Source organism: Mercenaria mercenaria, chromosome 12 (assembly GCF_021730395.1).
Source record: "Mercenaria mercenaria strain notata chromosome 12, MADL_Memer_1, whole genome shotgun sequence".
In the NCBI taxonomy this organism is placed as follows: Eukaryota; Metazoa; Mollusca; class Bivalvia; order Venerida; family Veneridae; genus Mercenaria; species Mercenaria mercenaria.
In genome coordinates, this window is record NC_069372.1 from 57245036 (window position 1) to 57267571 (window position 22536).

The 22536-nt window shown below is 36.0% G+C and overlaps 1 protein-coding gene across 1 annotated transcript; it reads right to left on the reverse strand.

Annotated features, from left to right (window-relative positions):
- Nucleotides 1-4543: 4543 nt before the first annotated feature.
- LOC123533820 (hydroxylamine reductase-like) lies at nucleotides 4544-21155 on the reverse strand. Its single transcript, XM_045315720.2, has 9 exons — nucleotides 20751-21155; nucleotides 17889-18096; nucleotides 16619-16821; nucleotides 12739-12899; nucleotides 11397-11579; nucleotides 10075-10209; nucleotides 9504-9710; nucleotides 8474-8581; nucleotides 4544-6093 (listed from the first exon to the last, which is right to left on the reverse strand). The coding sequence occupies exons 1-9, from the start codon at nucleotides 20917-20919 to the stop codon at nucleotides 5587-5589; spliced, it is 1881 nt and encodes a 626-aa protein (XP_045171655.2). The 5' UTR covers nucleotides 20920-21155; the 3' UTR covers nucleotides 4544-5586.
- Nucleotides 21156-22536: the final 1381 nt, after the last annotated feature.

Consider the following 22536-nt stretch of genomic DNA (forward strand, 5'->3'; position numbering starts at 1 on the left):
GGGATTTTTATGTTGACGAAATTAGAAGATACTACAGTAGTTGAGAATGAGCCATGTCCAATACATATTTGGGGAGCATATATCAGTTTTACTGATGGCTCTTGCTAATATATTGTAGTAGATAACAGCACCAATATATATCTAGAAGCACAGTAATAACTTGACAAGAAAATCAGGTAATGTAAAAATACTGTTAAATCATTTGATTTTGTGGGCATGAAATTTTGTGCTTTTGGTCTATATGGCTGTTTCTAGGGGATATGAATTTGTAGTTTTCAATATTCAGAGATAAAATGAATGAGAATTTTGTTTGTTCATTTGGATTTAATTTTGTGGACTGATGCAACCATGAAAACCATGAAAATTATTCAACCATGAATATTTTGATTTCACAGTTAGCTGCATCATTTCAACCAAAACCCCCCAAAAAACGTAGTACCTCACCTACAACCCCCCAACCGAACACACTGACTACTTCCCACCTTTCTTTGTGAAATTCGAACTGTTTGGAGTAACCATTGCCAACAAAATATTAATTATAAAACTTACTTAATGGATATGTCATTTTATTATCAATGCTGTCACACAATAGGTCAATATAATAGCTTGTTCACAAAGTGTTAAAAATATACAATTTCACAGATCTAAAACACGACATTAATTTAAACCAAGCCTTACTGAGTAATATGCTAGATTATAGACTAACAATAATGTAAAATACATTTATTCTAATAAATTTCTATCTATAATGCACAAAATGAAAATAAAATAAAACAACCAAATCTGCAAGTAAAAAATAAACCAGTCAATACAGAATGTTCTAGTATATAAAAAGATCAAACATATTTAATATCAAACACCTAACTGGTGCAACAGAAATTGCAAAGCAATAAAAAATAACCAATTTTATCCAGCGAAATAGTTTTTTTTGTTAATTGAAAAATATTAAAAAATGATTAGCAGGATGAATTTTCTGTTCAATGTAATATCTTTCCCATTGTTGAGATGTGAACATCAAAATGCAAGTACAGCTGATCCTGTATTACGGTAACTTTTACCCTGCTAAATTTATAAAATGGACTGGCCCACCATTCAGTTTGGGCAGTTCGACTTATCATCTGAAGGGGTGTTCATTGAAAATTTACTGACTTGAATAGCGAACTGGATGTGCAGGCTGATCTTTGTCTGCAGTGCAGTGCACTGGTCACAAAGGCAGAATCAGGCTAAAGGTTAAGAAACTACTTGTCTTCAGCAGTCAGTCAGCTAACTTCCCAAAGTGACATTTTGTTCAAACTTCAGTTTGTCTTAAGCAGCCAGGACCCAGTTGTTCGAAATTTTAACAGTTGATATAAAGCTAACTGTCGGTTAACTTTAAAGGTCATCTTCCAACATTTTAGAGGACGTAGTAAAACAAATTTATGAGTTAAAGATTATTAACACTAAAATGACTACAATGGAACCAAAACGTTATACAAATGCTTACCATCAAGACTAATATTTTGAAATAAAATTTAACCAGCAGTTAGTTTAACGGCCGTTTAAGGTTTCGAACAACTGGGCCCAGATTGTATAGCTTCCTTTGCTGGCTGCATAATACAGGTTCAACTGAATGTGTAACAAGGTAAAATCTGGTATTCACAAGTGAGAGATATTTTTTCCCTATCATGCTGGACCTGATTGATTCTGATTCTGTCTTTGCAACCAATGTAGATCATTATCAGCCTGCACATCCATGAAGTCTGATCAAGATCTGCATCGTTTGCCATTCTGTCAGTATCTTTTTAGTAAGCACCCCTTTAAACAGTCAATGGTACTGTCCAAACTGAAAGATGGACAAGTTCATTATAGAAATTAAGCTGGGTAAGGGTTAATTTTACCTGTAAAAGGAAAAAAAAACCTGTTCATTAACCCTTACCTGCTAAATTTCTAAAATGGACTGTTCCATCATTCAGTTTGGGCAATACCATTTATTATTCAAAGGGGTGTCACTGAAAATTTACTGACTGAATAGCGAACAGTGCAGACCATGATCAGACTGCAAGGATGTGCAGGCTGATCTTGGTCTGCACTGGTCGCAAAGGCAAAACCAATCGCCGCCAACAGGCTAAGGGTTAATGTAAATGAATGTATGTTCTATGTTCTTGTAAGAAAATATGTACATCTTTATTGTCTTTAGTGAAGAATAGTTTTGATCAAAATTTCCCATTATTTATAATTCATAATCATATTCTTGCACATTCAAATATAATTCTGTACCCATGAAAACATACTAAGACATTGTCAGTAATAATCTACACATATTTCAATCATGAAATAAAATGTAATAATTTCAGTTGATCTGTATTTAATAATTACCTTGAGTAATTGAACAAGACTCATTAGATTCAGTAATTTAATCTGTGGAGTCATTTTATAGTATATTAAAGGGGGATAATGTATATGCACACTTCAAATGAAATAAATCAGAAACTTTATTTTCCATATACCATTTAGACTAGACTAGCTCCTAAACTATGATATGAGCCGTGCCATGAGAAAACCAACATAGTGGGTTTGCGACCAGCATGGATCCAGACCAGCCTGTGCATCCGCACAGTCTGGTCAGGCTCCATGCTGTTCGCTTTTAAAGCCTATTGGAATTGGAGAAACTGTTAGCGAACAGCATGGAGCCTGACCAGACTGCGCGGATGCGCAGGCTGGTCTGGATCCATGCTGGTCGCAAACCCACTATGTTGGTTTTCTCATGGCACGGCTCATATATCTTTTTACATTTTTATGAGTGAATGTAGTGAACTTAGCCAGTCTATATCCTATGATAATTGTAACATCATTCCTCTGTGAAAATTTCTAAAATAGACTGACTATTGTCTCTATGAAATGGAATTAGACAAAAAAAAAGGGAGAAAAATGTAGAAATATATTATTTATCAGTCTAGTGGCTAGTCTACATGTAGACTGAAGCTGATATTTCTAATGAAAAGGGCAAGCCAGTGAAGGCATGCCAAATACAATTTTATGCTTAAAGGATCTGAAAAAAATATTTAAATTACTTTACATAAATTTTCATACTCAAAATAAAATATTTGATTTTAACACTGCAAATAACAGTAAATTTTCATCTGATCAGTAAGGAAATAACATATAATGTTGTTTTTAAGTATTTTGGTAAATCATTAGGTACATTTATGTCAAGATAGCAACAGAAATGTCGTCATGAATTGAGACATCCCAGTATCTGATTTGGCAGACCGAGAACAAAATGTATGAATATTACCAATGATGTTAAAGATGCATGTTTATGTAATAATATAAACAATTTTTTTTCCTGGTGATGGACATTATGTACAAATTGTCGATTGTCATACATTATAAGCAAGATCTTATTCCTTATTTTTCTATATTCTGGAATACATATTCAAACTTCAGGATGGTGAATATTAGTATAGAAATATTGCACAACTCCTAAACATGCACATGTAACATTTAGCTACAGATTATGAAATAAAATACAACCTTCAGAGGTAGACATTAATTTGGTCTAAATTTAGTTTATGGTGCAAATAAACAAGTTGGCCATCGTGGCACTAATTCACTCACCAGAGTACCATCTCTCTTTGAGACAAGGTGAAGCTCACCAAAACCACTCATTAACACCATAATCTAACATAACTTTGGTAAAATTGACAGCACTGCAATTTAATTTTTTTTATTAGCCTTGCAAATAAAAAAAAATGTTACAAATCTGCCCACTGCTTCCTAAATCAAATCTGGACCCAACTCTACCCCTGAGTATAACATGTACAAAACAAAGTTCACAGTATCTGTAAATGGAATTGTAAACATATATGTATAAATTTTATAGCCATCTCCATCAGAGGTTTAACATGGTTCTAAGATGAAGCATTGTTGACCCCTGGAACGTCAGAATATATAATAATATATAATGTACAAATATTGGCAAAAGATACGTCCGTATGAATCACAACTGTGCAACACTAAAATGGCTTGCAGATCAAATTATTCAAAATTATTACATGTCTTCTAAATATATGTCTATGGTCCATAGTTTGTGGTATTGACCAGTCTACTGTTCAATGCTAAACTTTGCTAGGCTGTAGTCAAAACACTTCAGAAAACAATTATAAAAAATTATTTCTGATGTCATTTAATAGAACACTTATTAAATGGATTGCTGGTCAGAACTTTTGACAGGCAAGTCATTCAATAAGTGTATACTAAAAGCCCTTAGTTCAAAATACTGGGGGTAAATAGTTTTGACTACTGACCTGCAATCCATTACAGGACATTTGAAAAAAAAAATCACATTTTTTTTCTTCAACTTTTGACTCTTGTTAAGCAGACATGTGTTTAATATACAAGACCGGTCATATGAAAGACACTACGGACTGGAGGTTTATATATAGGGTCCTATAATAATGTATGTTACAAAATATCCCTGTCTAGATATGACTGAAAACTCGAGGTAGAAAATTTTGAATGTCTGGTCATTTTTTTTTGAGGCACCCATTAAAGGGTGACCCCGTTTATTTGCCCTGTCATAGGCAATGTAGGGGTCGAAGGGCACCCCCTTCCTGCCTTATAATGACAATATTCAAACACATTTATCTAATTTTATAAAAACAACAATCAATATGAAACGTTTTTAAGAAAATGAAACTTCTGGTCATTTAATTGTTATGACCTAAATGCATTCTTTTATGTTACAATGTGCAATATTTTTGAGTTGATGAATGTAAAAATGGTCGCAGCATTATACAAGCATCATAATGATATAAAAAAAACAGTGCTTGTACATGCCTACAATCATATAAGCTATAAATAAACTGTGGTTTAACTGACAATGTTGTTTTTCATGTACATTGCAAATACATACACTAAAGGACTTTAAAACACCACATCCGTGTATAGAAATGATTTCATCCTTTTAACTTGTATTCAAATATTTTGATATTTATTTTAAAATATGATTATTCATTAAATGATTCAATATGGTGGTTTCTTTTGCGATACTTCAAACGTGACCATTTTCACCTGTGCATGTGTATCACATGCTATAATTCATGTCATACAAAATTCATTGTGCATATTTACAAAAAAAAATATTTTACATTTAAACTCCTGAACAACCTTTTTTTCCAAATTTCCTAACTTTTGTTTAATTAAAGGTCTAGTCATTAAAATCAGTATTAATTTTTATTCTTGTCAAAAGTAGGTGTAGAGGCCTCTGTGGCTGAGTGGTTAAGGTCGCTGGCTTCAGATAACTTGCCCCGCACTGATGTGGGTTTTAGTCTCACTTGGGGCATTGAATTTTTCATGTGAGGAAGTCATCCAGCTGGCTTACAGAAGGTCAGTGGTTCTACCCAGGTGCCTGTTTAAAGTCCTTGAGTGTATCGTAACACAAGTATTTGCAATGGCATGCATTCATCTTAACATCCTTTCTAATCAATGAATGCAAAATATATAGTGCTTTTATCAAAGAGGTATTATAGTGTATGAATTTTGTTTCACGAAGGATGTTTTACTATGAGCATTAAACTTAAAAAAAATTCAGTGCTTGCTACAGATCTAATTGTGGAACATGTCATCCATATCTTCATCTGGGTGTCTGATGTCAACAGGCACGATGCCAAATTTCTCATCTAGTGCCTCCCTAACTCCTGGGGTGAGGAAAGCCGGCATGATTGGTCCAAGTTTGATATTCTTTACTCCAAGGCTTAACAGTGACAGCAAAACTGCGACTGCCTTTTGTTCAAACCAAGATAAGGAAATTGACAGAGGTAGACTGTTTATGTCCGTGTCTAATATATCGGCAAGCGTTTTCGCGACCATGATGGCACCATAGCTGTCATTACACTGACCCATATCTAGAAGTCTGGGGATTCCGGTGTTTCCCAGTGTTCCAAAGTTGATGGTGTTTAGTCTATATTTAGCACATCCCATTGTGAGGATGAGGGTCTGGGAAGGTAAGGATTTGGCAAGGTTGGTGAAATAATTACGTTTGTGTTCTGATCCATCACATCCTCCGATAACACAGATTCTCTGAAGGTCACCACTCTTCACTGCATTTATTACCTGAAATTGAACACAATATTGTTACTACCTAGTTTCTTATTACAGTCAAACTTTGTTCGCCAGAACACGATGAGACCGACACAATTTGTTCGAGTTATCAGTAGATTGTGCCATCTGACAACATACATTAAATAAAATTTTACTGGGATTTCGCCCGGAACTGATGATGAGTTCGAGCGAAGGACCATGTGCAAATTATCCGAGTTGGAGCAAACAAAGTTTGACTGCATCTCGTTTGACTTAATATATATGCATTCTAATTAATTTTCACTAGTGATTTCAATACCTTAATACAGTTCAGTGAAACTTGTTTATACAGACCACAACTGGGACAATCAGCTGGGGTTTTATATTTCTTTCATTTTAATATAAGTGTTTAAAGTTAGAGGACAGTGCAAGATACAGAACACGCTCACAATTCAAGAGACTTCTCTGGTTCTTAAACATGACAGATGGACAGACAGACGCACCATCACATAATATGTCCATTTCTTCTCAAAACGGGCATATAATAAAATGTGGTTTATACAAAAACTTGTAGGGATGCGTTGTAAACATCCAATTTAAAAGATAAATTGTAATAATTGCTTGTACTCCAGAAACCATGAACAACAAAAATTAAACTGTTTGGTGAAAAAGAAGTAACATTAGCTAGTCATTTAAAGTATAGTGTTTTTAGACCCTAGAAGCTTCACTTTGACAAGTAAAAAGCTTTTCGTCAATTATGAGTAAATAAACCATAAAGTGGTAAAATTATTATTTTTTTTTTTAAATTAAATATTTTAACACATTTTTGTCAATAACTTCTCTTTACTATTAAGATGGGAGAATGATAAACATGTTATATCCTGAAATATTTATCCCACAAAATAAAACCTGCAAAGGCCTGGAAATTTATGTCCCTATTTTCAAAAAAGTTCTCGGAAATGGGAAAGAACACCCCTTTCCACACCCACCATGTATCCACAATGCTTCCGCCTGCACGATGTTCATGTCTTTGTGAAACACATGATGTGTGCTTTTGTATTAACCACCTACAAAGACCACTTTTTAGCTCACCTGAGCACAAAGTGCTCAAGGTGAGCTTTTGTGATCGCCCTTATAATGTCCGTCGTCAGTCGTCTGTCGTCGTCAACAATTTGACTGTTAACACTCTAGAGGTCACAATTTTTGCCTAATCTTATTGAAACTTGGTCAGAATGTTACCCTCAATAAAATCTTGGACGAGTTCGATATTGGGTCATCTGGGGTCAAAAACTAGTTCACCAGGTTAAATCAAAAGAAAAGCTTGTTAACATACTAGAGGTCACAATTTTGGCCCAATCTTAATGAAACTTGGTCAGAATGTTACCCTCAATAAAATCTTGGATGAGTTCGATATTGGGTCATCTGGGGTCAAAAACTAGGTCACCAGGTCAAATTAAAGGAAAAGCTTGTTAACACTCTAGAGGTCACAATTTTGACCCAATCTTAATGAAACTTGGTCAGAATGTTACCCTCAATAAAATCTTGGACGAGAACGATATTGGGTCATCTGGGGTTAAAAACTAGGTCCCCAGGTCAAATCAAAGGAAAAGCTTGTTAACACTCTAGAGGTCACAACTTTGGCCCAATCTTAATGAAACTTGGTCAGAATGTTACCCTTAATAAAATCTTGCACAGTTCGATATTGGTTTATCTAGGGTCAAAAACTAGGTCACCAGGTCAAATCAAAGGAAAAGCATGTTAACACTGTTGAGGCCATATTTATTACTGTATCTTATGAAACTTGGTCAGAATGTTAATCATGATGATCTCAAAGTCCAGTTTGAATCTGGGTCATGTAGGGTCAAAAACTAGGTCACCAGGTCAAATCAAAGGAAAAGCTAATTAACATTCTAGAGGCCACATTTATGACCATATCTTAATGGAACTTGGTCAGAATGTTAATCTTGATGATCTATAGGTCAGGTTTAAATCTGGGTCAGGTAGATTCAAAAACTAGGTCACCGGGTCAAATCAAAGGATAAGCTTGTTAACACTAGAGGCCACATTTATGACTGTATCTTCATGAAACTTAGTCAGAATGTTAATCTTGATGATCTTTAGGTCAAGTTCAAATCAGGGTCATGTGGGGTTAAAAACTAGGTCACTGGGTCAAATCAAAGGAAAAGTTAGTTAACAGTTTAGTGGCCACATTTATGACCATATCTTAATGAAACTATCTTGATGATCTTTAGGTCAATAGGTTAGGTGAGCGATACATGGCCTTCATGGCCCTTTTGTCTAATCTCCCTAGCATGGTCCTTATATAGACTGATTAGACTTTACTGTATGAATAGGTTGATATGGGAACATTGAACATAATCTAGGAATATAAGATATTTATCAAGATATATACCGTATCTGCATGTTGAGCGATAACTTCTCGTCCAAACCCCACAACAAGATGTCGGTCATCGTATTTCTTTGCTGTTTTGCTGTCAAAACCACTCAGACTGTTTGCATGCTGTAAAAATATTGTAATATATTGGTACTAGTATTTTTCTACTAATGTACGTGTTTCATGAAAAAATCACAGTTAAACATTAATTAAAAGGCGTGCAAAACCTCTGTATGGTCCTTTATCTTTATACATAGTTCCAATAAAATACTATGGTGGCATATTTCTGCCACAAGATAGCTAAGCAGCTACCAAAATAATATTGTAAACTTTTCAGGTAATGTAAACAGTACAGCAATAAATATATTTTATAGATATTTTATCTATTTCCCTATAATGCTTGAAAGTGCCACAATATGCTTGGTACACTAAAGTTTCCAGCAAAGTTGTGCATGTTTCTGAAACCACTGCACAATAAATTATTTTTCTAGATATTCTTTTTATTTCCAGGAAACTTAAAGCTATCAAGATAAACTTTTCAGGAAAGTTAGAAATATCAAGATAATTTTTGAAAGTATAGAGATATACATTGTATATAGCTATGAAGCTACAACTGTTGACACTTAAAGCAAAATATATCGAGATAATAATATAAATTATCCCAATAACATTTCTGGGAAACTTTTGACTATTGAGATTATCTTTCCAGAAAAGTTTGCTTTAAATAATACCAAGATCATATCTTTAAGTATCGCAATAGCTACCTAGCTGCCTTTTAATGGAAAAGTGCCACCGTAAAATACCTTAAAACACTTTTCAAATTATATGACAGATGGAAGGCAAACCTTTTGTCCCAAACCCCAGGTTTTCAACTGGTAGTGGACTGGAAATGGTTAATTCGGCGATTATCTTTTAATTTTCAAAAGGTTTTCTTCAGAACCAACTTCCAATACTAAAGTATGCTGCTTTTATGTATAAGCCATAATTATGATAACTACAATTTGCACGTGTTAACTTGTGCACGTGTGATTACTACATGTATATTTACTTCAAGAAGTTGTTTCATCTGTGTGGGATTGTGAAGGTCTAAATGCCGTACTCCATGTATTCCAGTATCATTCAGTGTATAAAGTCTGTCCCTGTATGACCGTAGAGGTTCAATGACACAGTTTGTAGAGGCCAACACTGGACCAGGAAATGTGGCAAAATCTATTTTCTGATTCTGCCAGGCTCCACCAAAATGTCCTGCTAAGCTCTTTGAAATGTAACACAGATGTAAATTGTTGTCGCCTTTAAGCATTGTTAATATTAGTACATGTTTCAAATATAACTTTTTAGGAGGTATTTCATAAGTAGCACAACCGTTCAAAGAAAAATATGTTAGACAATCCTGTCGATTTGTTCTGAAAAAATTACCAATGTTTAATAAAATAGGTGACCAATTTATTTGTTGCCGAAACTTGCCTATAACTTTACCTTGTATTTTTTATAAAGTTTATTAAGTTTTAACTTAATTTTACATTTAACTTTATTTCTGCTTATCATTCTTCATTTTGTGGTAGTTTTGATGCATAACGTAACATTAAATTGATGATTTTAACAGGTGTAATTAGTAATACCTTGAACGCATTCAGTTTCGGATACATATGGGCAGGCATCATTTCCCCGTGCGTGTATACATTAATACCCGTGCCTTCTGTGCTCTTTAGTAGTGTATGTAGATCTACCAAGTCGTGTCCAGACACCAGTATACACTGTAATTTATAAATGTTTCGTATTAAGATTGTAGACCAGGAAAAATGTGCGTGGGTGCATGTGAACATGAAATTATGTTGACCTTCACATACCCGCATATTTCAATTATGACAAAGCACTAACATTTAATGGATCTTGACTCATCATATTAAAGTCCAAATTCATCTTGCTTCACATGATTGATGAATGACACTGCTTTCAAACTTAAAAACTAATAATAACCAAGCAATGATTTTATACAACAAAACTGTATTATCCATCAGAGCTAAAATAGAAAAAAAACTTTTAACAACTTTTCATTTAATGGATCTTTTCCATTTGGTAAAAAGCTTCCTTAAATAGTCACCTTTCTTTCATTTGTCTGCAAAGGGTCCTGCTTGACCCCTTTTAGGGACCACCAATTCTAATGGATATAAAAGCTTATAAACGGTTTGTTCTCAAGAACCACTTGATGGATCTTTGGTTACCAAACTTGTTCTTTAGTATACAAATGTATTCTCGCTTGTACCTCTCTCTATTTTGTTCAGATGGTGCCACTTATATGAACTAAAAGCAGAAAAAATCTGCAAACAACTTCTCATGAAATGCCTGAAAGATCTTCGCTGAACTAATTTCTGGATGGAATCATGATTCCTGAATTTTCTTTAAATGATTCTGTGGTAGGGGCTGCTAGAGCTATATAGTTTTTTAATAACTTCTCATGAACTGGACCAGACTCTCTCAAGTTTCCTATAGTGGTTACCCGTTTTGGTTAAATAGCATTTAATGATCTGCCTGATAGCTGTTCACCAAAAGGCCAAGGTCCTTTTTGGGTGAGCGACTTAGGCCAACTACAATATGGCATGTATTCGTCTAAAGACAGGAAATAGTAACAGGAACTATTTTTTCCCTTCTGTTAAATGAAGTCAAAAATAAGAAGTTAAGTATTTTCTACCTTTTGTTCAAATGTTCCAGTGTGTTCAGCAGACAAGTGGTCTGACACTTCCTTAAATTAACCTCATCACTTGACTGATTTTAGGTGTATCATGGAAATAAAATAACTTGTTAGTCTTGTCTGACCCACTAAGGTATGCTTATTCAACACAAACTGTGCCGGAAAGTCTTTTCACCCCAAGTAACCCCCAAACACACCAAGACACCCTAAGACACCTAAAATATTAATTTAATTTATATTATTTTCACTTACCTTTCCTTCCTTCGGAGTTGTACACACGTCTGTTGGTGTAGGGGTGCCCAATATTCTCCTGTGCCCTTTATCCAGTAGTTCCATCACTCTCAGATTGGTGGCGCCAACATCAAGGGCCATCTGAAGATTCAAACCTAGGTCAAACCGCTCGGCCTTCTTGGCACTAACAAGGAAGTCTAGGGCCTATAGAAAATATGAAAGTAAATTAGTACATATTTTTATAAAATTAAGTGGCGATAAACTATAAAGAGTTAACTACAAAAGCTTTCCTCCATTATAAAACTTGTGACAAAAATATCCAAATGTATAATCAGCCATGTAAGTGTAATTTGCCTTTAAAGGTCAGCCCACTTACAACAGCAACGTTTATAAAATACAAAAAAAAAAAAAACCCGCTCATAAATCAATATTTATCTACGTTAAAACTACATATAAGTATGATATAAAACAAAGCCTCACTTCTTCATTTACACTTGATCAATGCACGAAGCTCTTAAAAATAAAAGCATTTACATGCATGTGAACTGAATAAAACAACAATACAGCTCCACAAACAAGCTTTTCTGCGACAGTTAAAATATATATTGTACATTTCTTTCTCTTTTTGCATAATATGAGACAACTTCAGTAATCTGACTTTCCCACAAATTTTCATGTAATTTATTGAAAATTATATATCTCAGTTTTCTGATTGCGAAGTTAAGATTCCAATTCGGGAAGCTTTCCGTTTTGTAAATTCAGAAGTTGAGTAAACATTTTATTAGCATGATTAGGGTATTTGAAAACAACTGAACAGAATAAAGTCATAAAATTCTCTCAGGTTCACAATGTCGAAATTTTAATGATACCACATTGTTATGCACCGTGCATTTAGACAGGTTCTTCCACGCGTTCATACTACATATTAACTCGCTAAGACAGATCAGTGTAACAGACTAGCATTTAGAAAGACACAAGTAAAAATGGTAAAGCAAGTTTCTATATCTAGTATCACGTTTCCCGTTCGGGGAAGTAGGGAAAACCCGTAGATTGTTTCCCGAACGGGAAAATTCCCCTGCTGGTAAGTTAATATACATTTAAAATACAAAGTTTAAAACAAAATATTAAACAAATGTGCATGGGAAATAAATCATACGGGTAGATGGCAACATTTCTTGGGAGGCTGTGCTGGTACAGCGCGTTATACGTCGCAAGATGCACGTGTAAAACCAAATCTCAAGTTTCACGTGAAACGAGAAACAGGATAAAGGAACTGACAAAACGTACTCGTATAAATATCTTGAACTTGAAACCTCACGATATTCCTGGACATTTTCAAAATCATATAGTAGGAAAGAGCTACCCTGTATATAAACTTGGACACCCACGGATCATTCTCTCCTAACGCCTCCGCGTGGCAGGCGTACGCTGACAGCCCCTTTATGCCATACAAGGTCATGTACCGTACACCGTTTATATCCGGGCCATATATCTGCTGATCTTCCAACACGCCTACTTTATGACCTGAAACAAACAGCGCCGATCAGACTTGGATAAATATTTGCTTATTATAACATTTTTCTATTTGTTTTGCTTTTCAAACAATTTTAACAGACCACATATCGTATACAAGTCTTCCCTTTAAAATACTATAATTATATTTGGAGTTAATTTGTCCTTAAAAAGTACGTCACGAATTCCACAAAGGACCGAGGATTAGGTTTGGCAAATGCACCAAAACAGGACTCCGTACAGAGTGAAATCATTAAAAAACCAAATATTCTGTCCCGTCGGCGTACCAAGCTAAATACTCGATCGGATTAGCAGTTCATAGCTCGGTCTATTTAGCTAAGCAGGAAGTACACAGTGATGGTCTGTTGTTCCAACATGCTTAAAACTGTGAAGCTCATCCATACAAAAATCTACGGAGGTGTTGATATTAGTGCATTGATAAAAATGACATTGACAAATATCTGACTGGACAATCTTTGGTAAACATAATCCTGCACATGTGTGCAAATAAAAACGGAAGTTTTATAATAAAGTATCACTTAGTTGTATGAAGGAGATATGACATGCACTGTTCGAACAGTTCGAATTCTGTTGCAACACTACTATTCACACGATAGGGAATACATTGTACATCACTGTTCAGAAATTTAGGCTAAGGTTCGTAAACTATTCCTTTTGAAACAATTTTTCAAGTATGAAAACATAGTAAACAAATGGGGGAAAAATTGGCTAGATCAAATAACTGACCCGTGTCAGTGTAAATGCCGAATGTGGACCTCCGTGTAAATGGCGGACGCGGATTGCCATATAAATGCCAGTGGGAATTCAAAATTAATGTCGAACGCGGATATCCTTTTAAAGGATGTCGGACGCAGTTCTAAAGATACATTGTAACTATCGGACGAATCTCCGTATATATGCCGGACGTAGACCTTCAGTAAATGCCGGAGACAGATCAACTGCCGGAGACAGTGTGTGTGTGTGTTCGGGTTTAACGTCTTTTTCAACAGTTTTTCAGTCATATAAACGACGGTGTCTACTTGTAGCAGTGAGCACAATGCCCAACTTTATAGTGCTGCCTCACTGGAATATCACGCCGTAGACACGTGACATGATACCCAACCCAGTCACATTATACTGACACCGGGCTGACCAGTCCTAGCACTACCCTCTTAATGCTGAGCGCCAAGCGAGGAAGCTACTAGTACCATTTTTTACGTCTTTGGTATGACGCGGCCGGGGATCGAACCCACGACCTCCCGCTACCGAGGCGGTGCTCTACATAACAGTATATCCATTAATTCAACTTCGTCACCTTTATTTATTTGGGTTTTACGGCGCACCAACACAGTATAGGTTATATGGCGCCAAACAGGTCTATAAATTTTGGTTTCACGTCTCATTTACATCGAAATAAAAACATGAGGTATGGAATCAAAATTTGCATACCTGCCGGAATCGCAGAGTTACAGCAAAACCATGTGTTAAAACCCTATTAGTCGCCTCTTACGATCATGCAAGGGTAAGGCAGTGTTTCCAATTCTTCACCTAACTATCAAATTAAAACACAACACAACTTACATTTCAAATTCAATTTGTAAATGTAGCAATATCGTGCAAACCTTTTCACGCTTCACGATGTCACCTACCGGTGACTATATTACACTTAAGGGAAAATATTTTCCTTCTAATCTGTTTTTTAAACGAAGAAAATTATATAATTTTCCCAGTTTTGTACATTTCTTTGTGTTAAGTTGAACTCTTAACTCGTAAATCAGTTCAAAAAGATTAAAAATATTGGTGATAAATTTTCCTTTGAGGGAGTCTTAACCAAAATAACTTGTGAAAAGGAAGTTAATTAAGATTCTTTCAGACTAGCATGCATATCTTTCCGCATTGCCTCATTTTATGTTTAACCAGCGTTAATTAATACAGAATACTTCGAAAAAAAACATGTTTTATATTCAATAGTAAAACAGGTTTTATATTCAATAGTCAAAGACCATCACTCATACGACTACTTCCGTTTTCTACCAAAATTGGTCGAAACCAAACCAACATTAGAGGTAAAGTAGTTTGGACCACGTTAATAACTTGTTCACTAAATCAACAGAAAACAAGAGGACCATGATGGTCTTGAATCGATCACCTGTCCCCACATGACCCAGTTTTAAACCGAGTATTTAAAACTATTATTTGACATTGTGACCTTGTTTTTGAGTTCATGTGACCCAGTGTTGAATCTGACCTAGATATCATCAAGATAAAAATTCTAACCAATTTTCATGAAGATCCATTGAAATATATGGCCTCTAGAGAGGTCACAAGGTTTTTTATTATTTGACCTACTGACCTAGTTATTGATGGCACGTGGCCCAGTTTCGAACTTGACCTAGATATCATCAAGATGAACATCTTGACCAATTTTCATGTAGATCCATTGAAAAGTATGGCCTCTAGAGAGGTCACAAGGTTTTTCTATTTTTAGACCTACTGACCTAGTTTTTGACCACAGTTGACCCAGTTTCGAACTTGATCTAGATATCATCAAGATGAACATTCAGACCAACTTTCATACAGATCCCATGAAAAATATGGCCTCTAGAGAGGTCACAAGGCTTTTTTATTATTTGACCTACTGACCTAGTTATTGATAACATGTGACCAAGTTTCGAACTTGACCTAGATATCATCAAGGTGAACATTCTGATTTATTTTTATGAAGATCCATTGAAAAGTATGGCCTCTAGAGAGGTCACAAGGTTTTTCTATTTTTAGACCTACTGACCTAGTTTTTGACCGCAGTTAATCCAGTTTCAAACTTGATCTAGATATCATCAAGATGAACATTCAGACCAAATTTCATACATATCCCTTAAAAAATGGGGCCTCTAGAGAGGTCACAAGGTTTTTTTGTTATTTGACCTACTGACCTAGTTATTGAAGGCATGTGACTCAGTTTCGAACTTGACCTAGATATCATCAAGGTGAGCATTCTGACCAATTTTCATGAAGATTCATTCACAAGTATGGCCTCCAGAGAGGTCACAAGGTTTTTCTATTTTTAGTCCTACTGACCTAGTTTTTGACCACAGTTGACCCAGTTTCGAACTTGACCTAGATATCATCAAGATGAACATTCTGACCAACTGTCATACAGATCCCATGAAAAATATGGCCTCTAGAGAGGTCACAAGGTTTTTTTATTATTTGACCTACTGACCTAGTTTTTGACGGCACGTGGCCCGATTTCGAACTTGACCTAGATATCATCAAAGTGAACATTCTGAATAACTTTCATGAAGATCCATTGAAAAGAGAGAGGTCACAAGGTTTTTCTATTTTTAGACCTACTGACCTAGTTTTTGACCGCAGTTGACCCAGTTTCGAATTTGACCTAGATATCATCAAGATGAACATCCTGACCAACTTTCATAAAGATCCCATGAAAAATGTGACCTCTAGAGTGGTCACAAGCAAAAGTTTACGCACGCACGGACGGACGACGGACGAAGGACGCTGCGCGATCACAAAAGCTCACATTGTCACTTTGTGACATGTGAGCTACAAAACAACAGAAATTGACAGGTTACTGACCTTTTCAATCAAGTTATAACAGCAGAAACAGGAACATACGTTTTGGAGAAGTTCGGATTATTTCACACACGACAGCCAGTCACAATAGACTGAAAGCGATCAAAATGATCGCATGCCCCAAAACGTAAACGCACCTTCATTTTCGAGATATTCCATATCATCGTATCCTTTCTCGGGTTTCCAGACAGCTGGTCCCTGTGTCAAAGCCTCGCACAATGGTTCCCCCCTTTTTGTATAAGCTGCAATGAGAGGCGCTCGAAATTCGTCCCTGTATTCTACGGCTTGTCTGATGTATTCGGGGAACCGGTCTTGGTCAAAGTTAACGTTTGTCAGGGTGCTGAAATATACAAAATAAAACAAGTAAAGGAAAGATCACTTGCCAATACAAAACCCATTCTAGTTAAGGGTCACTGAAATGTAAAAGGAAATAGATATTATGAAGCTGCTACTAACGCTGTCTATCACGTTGTTGTTTGTAACAAACGTTGCAATGTCTGACTCTGATGGCTGTTATATCTAGTTAATTGAATATCCATCCATAAAGAAATGAACATTAAACTCTTTCACCTCTGAGTGTGACCTTGACTTTGAGCTTTGATTAAGACAAGCCGTCTAGTTATGGTTAAAGTTTCTGCATAATAATTTGAATATCAATCCATGTATAAAAAATGTCTGATTTCAGTGACACTGACATATGAGTCTAAAGAATATATGAGCCGCGCCATGAGAAAACCAACATAGTGGGTTTGCGACCAGCATGGATCCGGACCAGCCTGCGCATCCGCGCAGTCTGGTCAGGACCCATGCTGTTCGCTAACAGTTTCCCTAATTGCAAGAGGCTTTGAAAGCGAACAGCATGGATCCTGACCAGACTGCGCGGATGCGCAGGATGGTCTGGATCCATGCTGGTCGCAAACCCACTATGTTGGTTTTCTCATGGCGCGGCTCATATATATTGTCTTAGGTATGATAACGTTCTTGACAGGTTACTGGAATATACACCAATGCATAAAAAGGTTACAGATCAGAAATGAACAATGACGTAAAATCTTTGACCAATGTAATCTTGATCTTTAAGCTAGAGTTTAGGTCTTAAGCTATTCGAACATTCATCCCTGAAAAAAACTGTTATAGACCGGCCGAGAAAAATTACTTAAATGATGTAAGTGGTACCTTGACCTTTGCAGCTAAATGCACGACAAAACGTCTTTTCTGTGTGTTTTGCGATAAACAGATATATGTCTTTTCACAGGGCTACTTATCACAGTTTGACCTTAAGTTTGACAGGTTCAAAAACAGGCTTACTCAGAAAATGTATTAAGATGAATTACGTCTGGAACTGGTATACATTATGTTAAACATATTACTTATAATAAATATTATGATTAACAGATTATTTGTTACCTAAACATGGCCTTCTTCACGAAGGTATCGCACGCTTCGGAGGAATATATCCCCATGTTGATGGCCCGGTTCGCGTGCACAGCAAGACCCTTTATCACATACATGAGCAGATCCTGGAGAGCGGCTACCTGCGCGGATTTGCCACATACCCCTACTGTCACACACCCACGCCTAGATTTGGTCTGTTCACACTGGTAGCAAAACATATCTGAAACAAAAACAATCCACGTATGTTAAATCAGTAACGATTAACGAATTGAGAGTTTTGTACTACCGCTGCTGTTATACGCCAGATTTTTGTTTTGGTTTTCATTTTTATTGGTAACGGAAGAAAAACGGTGCCCTTCTGGTCATTATTTCAGTCACGTGTGGGCACCTTTGTAGAACAGCCGATCTTCTACAAGGTAGATTAATTGCTTTCTCACTCGATATGGCGACCTGAGCTCGGCTTTAACCCGCAAAAGGATGGCATAAGGCATTTCACCCTTGTTGATAAAATAGTAATATTAAAATAGAATTATTTCATTTAGGCCTATTTCTTTTCTCAATAAAATCTGTAAAAAAGATCCTTTGAAAGCAAAGCTTGCAATCAAAAAGAATAATAGCAGACTCGGTTTGAGTCTGTTCATGATAAGTAATAGGATGTGCGACACCTCTCACGCCCCCATGAAGGGGAACTTTATTACACATATGTTGAATGGACTCCATGATCCCAAAGGACCAGAAAATATAACAACACTGAATTCAAACACAACTGCACAAACTGTCATTATATCATTTTTACAGCAAAGAATATAATTGCTCTACGAAAATTGTTTTTCTTTATTTATAGTTTTTTTTAAACGATAAACGAAAAAAAAAATCTGTAACTAATTTATGCCAGAAGTGTAGGCCTACTAGCATGCGGATCGTGCATTTTGCTCTTATTTTGTTGTATGTGGTACTTTTATAGAAATCCCTCGAATGAAACAGGTTTCCCTTAAATGGTTCAACTCTTAATTGCATGCCCTATGTTTTTATTGTCCTGTATGTCAGATGCTCCCATGGACCTTAAATTTCAATGCTTGTCTCTGTTATAAAACACGCTTACACTAGAATGACGTCACGTTAACGTGCGGTGACGTCAATGTTTTTGTTGCGACCAAGAAAGAGCGTTACTATACTTTATCTACTGTTTTAGATTAAGGGCATATTAGAATCCAAATAATTCATAGCAAAACCGTGGTTTAAACATTATACACTCGGTCGGTAATAGGCCTACGTCGTACAAATATTTTCACGCGGACTGCGCCCTCGTGAAATTATTACGCCCGATGTATAACCGCCCATCGTGCATAAATAGTGTTAAAACACACTTTTGCTATAAATTATTTCTTAAATGAACTTCGGTAGGCCTATACATGTATATTGTACTTTCTCCACTGATAGACACGCTCTACAATCTAATAAACTCAGGTGATTTATTCGTTATCTCAAATCGATCTTTGTGGGTATTTGTCAAACAAAAAAATAAGTTTCAAGTGCATTTTGAATATATAGCCTACTACTTATCAAATTATGTTAACAATTTTGATCCTTTCTTTATACATATGTATAAGATGGTGGAAAGTCGTATCCTAATAAGTATATATATATATTGTAGGCAATGATCTGATACCTGGTGTCACAAAGTGTACTAGGCCTACGTGACACTTTAAATTCATTACTAGATCAAAAATCTGATTAACCGCCTTTAAACGTACGACTGACTCCTAACATGTGAACGGATCATACAAGTCATTGATATATAAATACCAGGTACATTGCGAGTACATGCAAAGGCACCGTCTCTTTCAGTAATCATAGCGATCCCATATTCAACTGCATCTACGAAGAAGCCAAATTTCAACTTATTAGTATTAGGTGATTAAAATTTATGGAAAGGTAAGACAAAGTAAGGTCCACACGATTAGAGCTCTTTTAGACTGAAGAAAAACAACATGTATTAGATTATTGGCATCGCAACTGTTGCCAACACATCAGATTTTACTTTTACCATGTTTACTGGCCGTGGATACATGGGCGCATTCGGTTCCTCTTTTTTGTCAATAGTTGAAAAATGCTAAATAAAATAAAAAACGTGAGAAAGTCCAGGGCAAAATATAAAATCCAGCTTCTGAACTATTAACGGCTTAAATATGTAAGCCTACTGGATTTATTCTTTGCATTCAATAAGAGTGCTTTGGCAGGTATAGCTTTATTTACAAAACAAATGTGCCGGATGCCTATGGACGCTGAACGTAAAACCATGAATTTCATACCGAAAAGGTTTTCTCTCTTATTTAAATAAGCACTGCATATCATTTAACTAATCAAATTGTCATCTAGCGACTCGGCGATATATGACCATTTTGTGTCGATTCGCCGTAAAACCCAACTCACTCACCCACTGTACTCTAGCGGTGGTTGTTTCTTGCTAGATTTAGGCCTGTCTTAATAAGCCTATATATGTAGGCCCTAGGCCTATATAAAAATATTTTATATAGATCTAGCCTAATATATAGGCCCTAGTAAAATATTTGATGTGTTTAGCACCTGTGGTTCTCCTTAAACTGGTGGATTAGTCCAAGTACAGGACTGGGAACATCAGATCTTTAATAAGCCGTCCCGATTTCATATCAATAAGCCAATCGATGAGTCAGCTAATGATGATGTTGGTTGGAGAGGTCGCAGAATGAAAGACAGTTGCTTCTTATAAGTTTATCATTTGAGAATGTATATGTATTAAACAAGACATGGTACATGTTAAGTCGCGATTATACTCTTCTAGACTTGAGTGAGGCGATCAATAAAGATGATGATAATGATAATGGTGGTATTTACCTGGTTTTTTAAGCGTGTCGGCATTAGAAACCGACGTTGCTGCAAGTCTTTTCTGTGAACTGTAACACGTTCTGATGTAAGCCGCACCATTTCTATTCAATATCCCTTTTGATAATTCTAATGATGGGGAATATAATCGCATACATCTATGTATTCCTTGTCGAAACATTTCACTTGTCTAAATCCCGATCTATCCGATTACGGCTCTTGTTTGAACTTATGGGAAATGGAAAGAAACTCGATATGTTCACTATGATACGCCGTAATTGTATTGTACACTGATAAATAAAAATGAGCATACAAAAATGTATTATCGACCTAGTTGTTTACATTTTTTGTTTTAAGTTCCTTGACATTGGCTTGATTCAGCGTTGCATGTCGATCAAATGCTAGAGCGTATCCTGACATTGCACACGTAGGCTCGTGGTGACTGACATAAAATTAACTGGTTTGATCAACTTGTACAGGACATGTCAGTGAATCGCTAATTTTATTTATTTTTCACATGACTGATATTTGAATTACTATCGTTATGTAGGCCTATACATACACTGTAATAAATAAATTAAGGCGCTTTGAATAAAATAGCCTTAATTTGGTAGAAGCTAGATCTATCTGTACTCGTAATCGTGAACAGGCACGAGTATCGGACCTGGGATGAAAAAAGTATAACCAGACAGATAGAAACCCCAGTTTTCATCTTAATCAAAAATATGTGGTGAAATATGAGTCCTTTTCAAATGAAATATACGATATACACAAGGCCGGAATCCAGAGAATCGAACCTGCGAGTAATGGGCAGTTGTGAAATTAATTATCCGGACAATTACAAAAAACTATTTATCACTCTTTCAATGTATGCACTTAGTTGAAAAATGAGACCAACCACAAGTCTCTAGCCTTTAATTCCCGTTCACGAAACGAGTGCCTTCATGCTGTAAGTTCCTAGCATCTGCTACACACAATATTTACGTTTTTATTTTCCCCATGGTCACCGCCATTGAACAGAATTCCTTTTGGTATTTTGGAACGTGATTTCTGATAGGCCAATAGCGACACACCTCCGCCCGAACCGCAACGTTTTCGCACAGGATTTCTCGGATATCATCATATCGCTTTCAACGGCGGATAACGTAATCTTTCGAGGGGAAAATAAAAACAAAAATATCGCGTTTAGCAGATGCTACTGGCGGTTGTAAGTGGCCCTATTATACGTATATAGTTATACTTGTGAATTTGATCCGATCTGGCCTGACAGTCATTATTTTAGGCTATGTTTTCGTACCCACGGGTGGTAAACGCGCAATCCAATTCCCGCCGGGAATACGCTTGAAATGGGTTGCGCAACGTCCGGTGCTGGTGTTGCGCGTAAAAAAAGACGAAATTGAGGTATGTGAAGTTATGATTTTGCTTAGTATGAGACAAGAATAAATTTTCTCGAAAAAAGCAAAATGCTATTCGACACAAATATGAAAATACATCATATGTGTAAAATATCTGGTTTGTAATTTATGATTCGGCTCTATTATCACAAAAACTCAGGCGACACGAAGCGTGAAAAAAGTATGAAATCAACAAAAATGGGAGTTTCTGACCTCATATGCCTAATCTGAGGACATCTGATGCTTTTTTGATAACTCAACTGTTATAAAGTAACGAATATCAAAATTATTTGCTTCAAATCCTGCTTACGGGGACATAATTGACAAAAAATAATCGGGAATGGGTTGCGCACCGGGAATGGAGCTGCTCGTATACATCATAATGTATATAATGTATACGCGCA